General features: G+C 38.5%; 1 protein-coding gene across 6 annotated transcripts in view; it reads right to left on the reverse strand.

The window, feature by feature from the left end:
- The window catches only part of DOCK8 (dedicator of cytokinesis 8), a 223,181-nt gene that overhangs the window by 158,900 nt on the left and 52,280 nt on the right, over window positions 1–12,001 (reverse strand). For 2 of the 6 annotated variants that reach the window (XM_073228617.1, XM_073228616.1), the window contains 2 exons: window positions 7,084–7,186; window positions 1,233–1,320 (listed from right to left, as the gene is read on the reverse strand). In XM_073228617.1, coding sequence (XP_073084718.1) covers window positions 1,233–1,247 — 15 coding nt within the window. In that variant the 5' untranslated portion in view covers window positions 1,248–1,320; window positions 7,084–7,186. Of the gene's footprint in view, window positions 1–1,232; window positions 1,321–6,012; window positions 6,142–7,083; window positions 7,187–12,001 lie in introns of those variants that run through there. The other 4 variants (XM_036991205.2, XM_036991209.2, XM_073228618.1 and 1 more) reach the window with 3 other exon arrangements.

The raw sequence follows: 12,001 nt of genomic DNA on the forward strand, positions 1-12,001 counted from the left end.
GGTCGTTGCTCAATGCTGTTTTATCTAAAGCACTGGACAAAGTTAACCACCACCTCTTTCTTGAGACACTTTCTTCAGATGGAGAGTAATTAACCACCCTAAGTGTGTCCTAGTCCCTTTCCTAGTCCCTGGAAAACTCCTCCTTCAGATCCCTGTCAAGTTCACTCAGAAAGTCCACGTACCAGGAAACCCCTCGGTCCTGGACAAACCAAGGCGGTCAGTCGCTCTCCCTTTGAGACACTGGTTTTTCTAGGTTCTCCCCCTACTCTGCACTGCTCCAGGGTTCAGTCCAAAAACATCTTCACTTCTCAATCAGCATCCACTCCCAGATGACCTTATCCACTTCCATGGCTTTAAATACCTTCTTTTTCCTTTGAATTACAAATTTCTATCTGTAGCCTCAACCTTTGCCCTGAAATCCAAGCTGACTTTTCCAGTTATACCTCAACATTACCATTGGGTGACCTAATAGTCTTCTTAAACATAACAAATTCAAAACTGACTCATAATTTTCCTGCCCATCTGCTCTTTCCATATCTTCCAAGTCCCTACATCTCAGCAAGCAGTGGCAATTCCATTCTACTGGCTGCCCACGGAAAAAATTTTGGAGTCAATGTTAATTTCTCTTTTCCTTTTATGACCTACCTATTATCCATCAGAAAATTCTATCCACTTTACTACTGAAATATATCCAGAATCCAACCACTTCTCACCTTCTTTACTGCCACCATCCTATACCTGTATATACCTAAATATGACCCTATTCCTGAGTTATTATGACACCTCCCTAAATGCCCTCCCCACCCCAGTCCATTCTCCATATAGTAGAGTGATCTTTATAAAAAGAGCCCTATAAATATCTTTATAAAAAGTCAGATTGCCTAGGAACAACAAATGCTGGGGAGGATGATGAGAAAGGGGAACCCTCCTACACTGCTGGTGGGAATGTAAAATAGTTCAACCATTGTGGAAAGCAGTATGGAGGTTCCTCAACAAACTAAAAATAGAAATACTGTTTGACCCAGGAATTCCACTCCTAGGAATTTACCATAAGAATGCAGGAGCCCAGTTTCCAAAAGACATATGCACCCCTATGTTTATCACAGCACTTTTTACAATAGCCAAGAAATGGAAGCAACCTAAGTGTCCATTAGTAGATGAATGGATAAAGAAGATGTGGTACATATACACAATGGAATATTATTCAGCCATAAAAAGAAAACAAATCCTACCATTTGCAGCAACATGGATGGAACTAGAGGGTATGCTCAGTGAAATAAGCCAGGTGGAGAAAGACAACTACCAAATGATTTCACTCATCTGTGGAGGAAAGGAACAAAGCAAAAAATTGAAGGAACAAAACAGCAGCAGACTCACAGAACCCAAGAATGGACTAACAGTTACCAAAAGGAAAGGGGCTGGAGAGGGTGGGTGGGAAGGGAGGGAGAAGAGGAATAAGGGGCATTGCAATTAGCACGCATAATGCAGGAGGGGTCACAGGGAAGGCAGTATAGCACAGAGGAGACAAGTAGTGATCTTACTACACTGATGGACAAATACTGTCTGCAGCATCTTACTACGCTGATGGACAGTGACTGTAATGGGGTATGTGGTGAGGACTCGATAATGGGGGTAATCTAGTAACCACAATGTTGGTTATGTGATTGCACATTAATGATACCAAAATTAAAAATTAAAAAAAGTCAGATCATGCCTGGCCTATGCCCAATACTTCCAGACTTTCCATCATAAGCAAAGTAAGAAGCAAAGTTCTCCGTTAGTCCCCTTAAGGCCTAGGACCCAGCCTCACTTTCTCTGTGATCTCCTCTCCTACTGCCTACTCTGTTCAGCTCACACTCTGCTTCCTTGCTGTTTCTGGAACACGCCACATCCCCCTGCCATGGGAAATTTGCACTTACTGTTCCTTCTGACTGGAAAACTCCTCCTTCAGATCCCTGTCAAGTTCACTCAGAATTCTTCCCAAGTGCCTCCTTTCCAGAAAGAGGCCTCATAGACCATCCCAGTAGCCCCTGATCTGTGTCACTCTATTCCCTTCCCCTGTTTCATTCTTTAAAGCACTTAATATCCCTTGATATAGTCTACATTCACTTATTTGTCTATATATCCCATCCTGGAATGTAAGTTCCATGACACTAGATCCTTTGTTATATTTACTATCAAATCCCCAGCTCCTTGAGCAGTGTCTGACACATACAAGATCCAGTAGATATTTCTTGAATGAATGAATGCATGCATGCTTAAGACAATTGTCAGCTCTCTACTATATTTAAATAAATGGGGCTGAAGATAGTAAGGTACTTCAGTCATTTCAAAACATGTCATGGCTTAGAATAAATAATGCTTCCCTGCTTCCACCAATGGCAATCTCCTACTGATGCCACTGAGTAGAAGATGCTGGAATGTAATGATGGGCACCAGTCTATTTTCATCAAGAAAGATTTTATTCCCCTGCTTTACAATGACAGTAATAAAACTCCTGCTCTGCAAGCAAGAAGCTACTCCTTCATTTTATTCCACTGTGCATGAAAACTTTGAGATCTTCATTTTCCACCATATCCCCTCCAGTAAAATCCATGAAACTTAAAGAACAGCCCAACTCCTTAAAAGATGAAACACAAAAGAATAATAGCCTCAGAAAAATTTTAAAGGGCCATATTAATCAAGTTATCTACATGTAGATCATCCTTAGTAATAAAAGGGTTGCTTTTGCACAGAAGCATAAACACATAACAAAATGAATGCTTTCTAAGATATGAAACTTTTTTTTTTTTTACATAAATGCTATATACAAACAAGCCATGTAACCATGGTGTTTTGGTACCATATCTAAGATGTGGTTTTTTACATCCTTTTCTTCAGCAAGAGCCGTTATGTTGGCCAGCTGATTCATTCCATTTCACTTCAAAACTTTTCTGTTCTCATTTTATAAAATAGGATTTTTCCCTCTATAAAAATGTAGGTTAAGGTTATTACTTGCAAACACAGTGTCTCAAATCCTCCTTTCTACCAACGGACGTAGATCCCAGCGCTTCCTTTCTCCTTTGAATAATCAGAAAGTAGTTGTAGTATTTTACAGTTTCATGTTAATGAACACATCAAATACAGAGCCTGCCTGTGTACATGGTTGGCATCAGAGGGTATCTGGCCCACCTATCCACATGGCTGTGGCAATAAAGAATTCCAAGGCCAATCAGTGAGGCTACACACAGGTGATTCTATATACAGGTCATTCTCTCTGGCACTGGACATAAATGAGTCTGATGGGATTGTCAAGTAGTTTATTGTTATATCAACATGTCTGAAGAATCAACTTTAGATGGTAAATCCTCTTTATATTCAAAAATGCAAAATTTTGAAATATTTTATCTACTTTGAAAATGCAGGTTCACACACTAATCACAGCTAAATTTACAGTTAGCATTAAAACACAAAAACCCAATAGAAACACAAAAAAATGTCAAATACACCCTTCCTCTCATCTGATTTATCATATTTATGACAGAAGCCACTATATTTATATAAGGGTATATTCATAGGGTTAACAGTTGGTCCCTGCTTACCACACTTTCCGAAATTCGGAGCAACCAGGACAACAAAAGAAAATTTCTTTCTTTATGTTTTTCTTCCTATTTGAATACTTCTACCTATGTAGATTCTTCAAATGGTCCTCAAACTGAACCACTTGTTAAAGTCACAGAGGACTTAAAAATACTGGTAACTGGGCCCCAACCCTAGAGATTTTTATTTAACTGTTCTGTAGTGGGCCTGGCCACAAGTGTGTTTCTAAAGGTCCGGGGTGAGTCTAATGCGCAGCTAAGCTCTCAGTCTTCTCAGCCTTCCCCATCAAGCCTTTACCACCTATTATATCATGGATGTTTTGCTTTTCTGAACACCTACCACGTAAAGACAGTAAAGATCCTCTATATTATCTATCCTCCAAATAGATCATAAGGCCCTTCAGAGCTGAAAGCAACTCCTATTCATTTTCTTAAATCTCCCACAATGTCTCCATAGTGCCAAATACATGGAAAGCAAATTAGCCCCTATTTACATGGCATCTATTAGATTCCCTAATGAGTTTGTATGGGATTATTATGCTAACTTTGCAAATGAGGACACTGAAGCTTTCACAGGGGTTAACTTGCCCTGAATTACTTACCTAATAAGCAGTAGTAATACTTCACCCCATATCCATCTAATGATTTTTTTATTGATTATTTTTAATGATTTATGTATAAAAGAAAAATAAATTTTATGATATAAATTTGATACACTACTTCAAATTTTACTCACAATGTATGCAAGTTTTTGCAACATGGAAATTCTATTCATATACATCAATTCAAAGAAGGGAGATATCTGAACTTGAAGCAAAACAGGTCCACTTAGGGTTAATGGCCAGCTTTTTACCTCTGGCTAAATAATAACAAACTTAAAATTGATTGGGCTTTAAATAACTTGGCGCTAATTAAATATGTTTAAAAATTCAATAACCATTTGTATCAGCATGTAGGGTTGTTGAAATGGTAGTTATATAAATAAAGGTAAGAGAAACAAAGGTCAGAATGCACTTAGTCTTATTTTTCCATTGTCTAACATAATACAAGGAACACTGTATGGCTTTTCATTTAAGAAAAGTGATCTAAAGCAGCTTCAGGTTGAGAATCTTTAGATGATAAACTACTTGCCAGAAATGAATAATGTCCCACTATTTTTTTGTGAAATGAATTTTTTTAAAGGGAAAGGGAAATCACCATCTAAGCTGATGATTTCTATTGGAGGAAGCTTCACTAGGGAAGACAACTTAAGGGAAAGAACAGCCACTTCATTGTGACATTTTAACAGGACTAGCAGGTAACCATGAGGGTGATTTCCTAAACAGGCCAGGCATTTAAAAGAAGTGGGGAGGGTAGAATTATATACAAGCCTCTACTACCTCATGCCTCCTGCTTTTAACACAGTTACAGAGAAGGAACAGGGGCAACAGAGTGGGCGAAAGCTGGAGTAGAGATCTGGGAAAAGAGGTTCAGAACATTAGACTGGAATAACCGAAAGTATTACATTTTAAAGGCTATTCATTTGCAAATAAGACCAGGACTAAGTAGGAACAGGTAAGCAAGTAGGAACACATGACTCTGGTATAGTTAAGCATTTTTGCCTGTTTTTGCTACTTCCTTGGTATCTTGTGTTGGAAGAGGGGTGGTTAAGCCACATGTTCGTTACCTAGCTAATGAAGAAATCCATCAAAATCTACTTTGGTCAAAACCTCCTGATGAGGCAGCATAACTACCAAAGGACACTTGTAGATGTTAAGCAATTTTTTTCTCTGTGACTTTACATTAAAAAAAAGAAAAAGATTTCTCCTGAAGAAATTTAAGGCTGCAGCATTTAAGTCAAAGCTGAAGTGTAGAGAAGGGGTTAAAACCTGCTAGCTAAACTTCCCTAAAGCCTCTTAAGAGTGATGGCACCACTATTTCTCAATAAACTAAGAAGGCAAGCTGCCGTCTTAATTTACAAAGGAGCAAAGCATCAAACCCCACCTCCTCACATTATTTAAAGTATAAAAGTGTATCTAGTCACTTTTTGATTGAATTTTGCATATTTGGAAAACAATTCGAGTCAGAAATTTTTAAACAACAATTTGTTTTTTGTTTTCTATGAAATACATATTAACACCATACTAAACCAAAAAGCAATCTAATGTTTCCTGGTTTAAAGCTTATCTAACATATCTGAAAGCATGCACATTATGCACTTGACTTGCTTTTGTTATAATGTGCAATTTTGAAACAGGCAGGAAAAATAGAAATACAAAGGGTAGTCTAGCAAGCCACCCAAGTCATACATAGATTTTTTTTAAGAAATGTCATCCCAAGTTACCTCTTTCAGTAAAAGGTGCCATATACATTTTTTTAGTACTACTATTCTATCAGTGACACAACACACAAATCATCCTACTGAAATAGCCACAAATCACTCCAGTAAACATACCTTTAAAAGATACAGTTACACCGCGTGAAAATTGTTACAGGAGACAAAATGGCGGCTACAGGAAACCGAGTGGAAGGTTACAAAATTTCTAAGAGCAGAAGTGGTTTTGAAATAATAAGTGAGAAACAAAAAAAAAAAAAAAATAACCTAACCTCCCCCAGATCACTAGAACTAGCACGAAAGTGCCGCTGCTCTGTGCGTGAGGAAGTGCCTCCTGGGAGGGGGGTAGCTCTCGCAAAGGAAGTGAATACTTACTTCTGGTTTTGCAAACCATCTCATTTATGTCAGATTTATCCCACGTGGCACCTGTGGGGCATTTAGTCCTCAAATAATGTAACACATATATGCACCCTCACTAAGTAGTGCTAACAGAAAAATGTAGGCAATCTTCAATCTAAAAGGGGAAGTATGTTTTAAAAATGAAGGTTTGTACTGTTTGAGTCCAGTTTTATGAAGGTTCAGATAAGGCAAAATTACAATGGCAGAAATAAATTAGTTATTGCCTAAGGGTGGGGGCTGGGGCTAGGCGCTGGGAGAGACACATGATGGGACTTTCTGAGGGTAAAGAGACTGTTCTAGATCTTGACTGAATAGAGGTTAAATGACTATCGATTGGCCAAACTCATCAAACCCTACAGATAAAATGAGCAGACTTTACTGCATATGTATTATACTTCCAAGAAAGTGATTAAAAAAGTTAAGGCTCCTAACTTGACTTTTCGGATTTTGGGATATATTTTTCTAAAAAAAAAAACATGTTAAAAATAGTAGTAAGGTTCTGAGTTGATCCCCCCACTCTCCAACATATGAATCATAATTTGGGTGATACTAAGTAGCCTGCTTGCCCACTGACTTCAGAACTGGAGGCCTACTTTGCACTCTAACCCTGGTTGAGGGCAGGAAAGAGGGAAACTGTCTGATGTCAAAAAGCAGGAAAGGAGTTAGGAACTGGTGGGTGGAGGTGTAAGGTGGTAGTGGAAGCTCTAAAGAGAATCAGGAAGCAAAAGCATACGCTGGGCGCTTCTGCCCTTGACGGTTCTCTAAGCAAACCTGCAGCATAAGCATACTTACTAGTTGAAGAGAGGGGAAGCTGGAGGTACTTATGCTCTGTCGATGGTACTGGCCAAGGTTTGGTGGGAGAGTAAACTGTTTCCTTATTTCCGCTGAAGAATACCTTGGGTTAAAATAGAAAAATCTAAAGTAAGTGGTTATTTTCACAAATATTCACAAGTCTAGATACAATCTTTCCTACCATGTTATAAAACCTATGCCTTGACTGGGTCATAGGCAGAATTGAATTAAGTGTCCTCCGGGGCCTGTGAATGGACACTGTAACTGTTGTCTCATAATATATACCCGTGAGAAGTTCACAGAGGCCAGGACACCTACAATCATGGCTGTTGCCCATGGAAGGAAGGTAAAAGGCATTAGGAGGAAGAAGAGTTTGAGGCCCAAGGCAAAGATCCAGGGCTCCTTCTTCCCAGGCCATTGAGAGGCATTGTGTCTGCATGAGGATGCTGGTCTCTGATGAGAGAGTCCTTATACCCTGAGCTACCATTTTGATCCAGCCAATCTCATTTCAAGCAGTTGAACCCTTCTTGCTGGCTGCCTAACAGTACATCAGAGAGCTGTTACATGAACATTTCTACCTCCCTGCAGATACTTACGATGCTACTTGGAATTCTAAGGACTTTATTTTTTTCCAAACTGCTCAGAGTGGAGTGATCCTTTGAGTTATCTATATCAACAGTGCTGAGCCCTCGGCCAACATCCCTGGTAGCCAGGAACTAGGCACATGAAAGTTCTTCTTCGTTGTCTGTTTGCACCTGGGTGTGAGCTGCTGACCAGTGATACTTTGGCGTACAAGCAGATTTACTTTGGGGCACTCATTTCTTAGCCATTTGTTTGTAACTCAGAACACATTTTCTCGTTAAACCAGTTCCTGGTGGTTGGATTTCTATACTAGTTCACAAAGGTGCATTTAAACCCCAATGAGGTGACAGTACAATATAATTAGAAACTAAAAGATTGAGGGTCAAATGAGATTATACATCATATATCCCCATGTACCCAACAAAGGTATATATACATTTTGAAAATTATAATTTCAAAAGATAATATTTCAATATTATAAATAAAACTTATTTTTATTTTAAAATAAAAGTAATTATTATTTTTAATAATTATTATTAATTACCATGTATTTCTGACACAGTCCACCTGTCTCCCAAACTTGGCAATGTGGTACCTCTAGAGAGGCAGGCAACCTATTCTGGTCCCCCTGTGGCATCCATTCTCCCAACCCCAGAGTACCTTAGTTTCCTTTCAGGATTTACACAGTCACATTGTACATTGTCTAGATATAACTACAAATCAAAGATGTAGAAACATAACTCAACACAGGACAATTATCTCTCCTTGTCAGAGTTCTGAATGATAAAGAATATAAAAAAGGAAGAAAATGGCTGGAGCTCATTCATGCCAGCAGTGTATAGTTATGTGCAGTGATGTGTGAGACCCCAGAGGAAGTTAAAGCAGCTCATACTAATTACACTTCTTGATTTCCTGAGACATTTTCCTTATTTGATTTTTTAGTATAAGAAAATACTAGGATAAGGAGTATGTATACTATTATCCATTAGGGAAATGCAAATCAGAACCACATGAGATGCCACTTTATAACCACTAGGATAGCTATAACAGAAAAGATGGACAATAACAACTGTTGGTGAGGATGTGGAGAAATTGGACATCATACACTTTTGGTGGGGATGTAAAATTGGGCAGTGGCTTTGGAAAATAGTCTGGCAGCTCCTCAAAAAGTTAAACATAGAGTTCTTATATATCTCAGCAATTCTACTCATGGGTATACAACCAAGAGAAATTAAAACATACCTCCACACAAAAATTTATACATGAATGTATATAGCAGCATTATTCATATAGCCAAAAAGTGGAAACAGTCTAAATGTCTATCAACTGTTGAATGGATAAATAAAATGTGGTATATCATACAAAGGAATATTGTTCAGCAATAAGAGGAAAGAAGTATTGATATATACCACAACTTGCACGATCCTTGAAAACATGAAAGAAGGTAAACCAAACTTGAACCTTGAAAGAAGGAAACCAAATGACCACGTGTTATATGATTTCTCATATTAGATGTCCAGAATAGGCAAATCTATAGAGACAGGTGGTAGATCAGAGGTTGCTTAGGACTGTGGACATTGGAGGCAAGTGGATAATGGGAATGGGGGTTCTTTTTAGGGTGATGAAAATGTTCTAAAACTGTGGTGATGAATGCACAGCTCTGTGAATCTGTTAAGAATTATTGCATTGTACATGTTAAATGGCTGAATTGTGTATGTGAATTGTTTCTAAATAAAGCTGACAGAGATAGCTATAGATGTAGATATAGCTGTTGATATAGATGGTGTGTGGGGTGTGAGTATGTGTGTTAAGTATACTAAACACAAAAGAGTTAAGATAAAAATGACCAAATTTAGCAAAACTTCCAAGAATGGAGGAAAACTTCACAAGTGCTAAGTGCTCATTAGACTGACTCTCATCATAAGTTGGATAGTCACCAATTTTTAAAAAATCAAGTGATTAGACTACTGTCCAAAACAAAAGGCCCATCTTGCATAAACAACACTGTACCTACGGTTTGGCACAAGAGGAACCCAAACCAGTGGAGTAGTCATTCTTTGCTACTTAGGAAGATGACTGCAGTCACAGAGGGCCAAGATAACCAAGCAGAAGACCTCTACTGTGACAGAGCTGCCTTTCACAGACTGACTGACTGCTCTTGCAACTTTCGCCTCCAGGTCCTTCCTGCCTGACCTCTCAGACACCACGTTATAGTTTCACAGCCATTCTGAAGCTCTTCCTGTCTGAGATCAGAGGGGCCCACCTGAAATGGGCACATCTGAAAATGTCCAGGGAAGGAAGTGGCACTCTGAGAGAAACAAATAATGGCAGGAGGGACAGGTTCTTGCTTTCATTTTGAAGCAAAATCTGTCGTCATATGGCAAAACCCCAATATTTTTTTTATCATGAAATCATGATGTTCCTGCTCTTCTATCCTTCTTAAACTGGGTTGGCTTGGCTTGTATTTCTGATGCAGTCTTCCACATACATTTCTAAATTCAGAGCTGTACAACTAGTCATCTTCCCTGACACAATGAGCCTGACCCAATACCTAACATGGATTCTATTTCCTATCCCTATAGGATCAGTTCTACAGAAGATAATTAAACCTGTCTCTTCAAAACTGCCAAATATGAAGATGAATTCTTTGTCTTTAAAATGAAAACAATCAATCATCCTACATGGGAAAGAATTGTTTTGTATCACTTAGAGAATTTCAAAATAAACTATCTCTGGAGAGGCCCTACACATATTAAATTTGCAAAAATAGGCTCGGGTAAAAAAATTACATGTTGACCAAACCGTGGGAAAACAAGCATGCTGCACACCCCTGTGGAGTTCCATATTGGTTCAGAATCGCTGGAAAGCAATATTGTAATACACAAGAACCACAAAACTGTCATTACTCTTTAATCATCTCACTTTGGAGAAGATACACCATGGAATTCATACAAACAAAAATATAACGAGCATAAATGAGCATAAAAACTCTTTATGTGATAGCAAATAATTGAAAATAACCAAAGCATCCAACAGTAGGGAGAACACTGAGTAAAGAATAGCATAAAATAGATGCAATATAATTTTATAATGAATTAGGTTGACCCATGGGAGCACACATGCAAATAAGTTATAGATAAAAAGTAATATGAGGAATCAGATACAAATACCTAACGTAAATGAACCACAAGGATTGGAAACACCTTTGGGGTTACATAAAGGTAAGTTAATAACTATCCTGTTCAGCTCTTTTTCCCATAAAGTTACTTAAGAGCATTGCTTTTTTCTTGAAAGATATATACATATAAAGTAGCCCCAGGAATGGTACACTACTTGGGATTTTTTAAAATTATGAAACATCAGCTATTAAGTTTACTAATATGCAACTTGGGGGAAGCCTGCTTAGGCCAGTAAAACAGTCCAGCCAGGGCAAGAAGTCATACAGGCTTTGTGTCCATACAGGTACTGAATGTGGGTTTTATTCCCTCTGCATTTGAGTCTCAGACTAAATTCAACTTATCTAAGGTAACTTGCATGGTGCTAGATTTATATCATGATAATATTTCCTTGATGAGCTGAGATACCCTTCTTCTAATAACTCAAAATGCTTTATAAATATTATCTTCATTTCTACAAATGTAACTGGGAGGGAGCCTTGGGGTTTGCTTAAAATGCTGATACGCCTATTCAGGAGTCAGAATGATGGAAAGGAGTAAGTGGCAAAATTCTATATTTTTGTTCAGATGCACAGATAACTATAATACATACAGTTGAGACTAAGTAGTGGTGGACCTAAAGATAGAGCAGAGCTTGGTAAGTGTGGCCTATGGATGATCTGCATCAACTTATGAGCTGCTTAATAAAGATACAGATTCCTAGAACCTACCCCAGTCCTGCATCAGCACCTCGTATGCAATGGCCTGGAAAACTAGATTTTTAACCAGCAACTTCCAGGTGACTTTCATGTCCAATAAGGTATGACTCACTGATACTGCAAGACTATGGGAGTGGTTGGTTCATGCATTCATCCATAAAACATCAAGAGCACACAAAGTGCCAGGCTCTCTGCCAAGTATTAGGAACTGAAGTCCAAGAAGATATCCTTGCTTCTTCTGGAAGCTCAGTCCAGAGGGTAGGAGGGAGGAGGACATATGGATAATTGAATAAATAATTACAATACAGTATGTGCACAGCACATTACAAGCAAAGAGGAGGGAGTCACTAATTCAGCTTAAGAATGCTTAGGAGGCTTCTGGGATAAGAGGACTCTTGAACTATATTTTTGGGAGAAAAAATGAGTAGGAGAGGTGGAGCCAAGATGGCGGCATGAGAAGAG

The sequence above is a fragment of the Manis javanica genome, chromosome 2 (assembly GCF_040802235.1).
Source record: "Manis javanica isolate MJ-LG chromosome 2, MJ_LKY, whole genome shotgun sequence".
In the NCBI taxonomy this organism is placed as follows: Eukaryota; Metazoa; Chordata; class Mammalia; order Pholidota; family Manidae; genus Manis; species Manis javanica.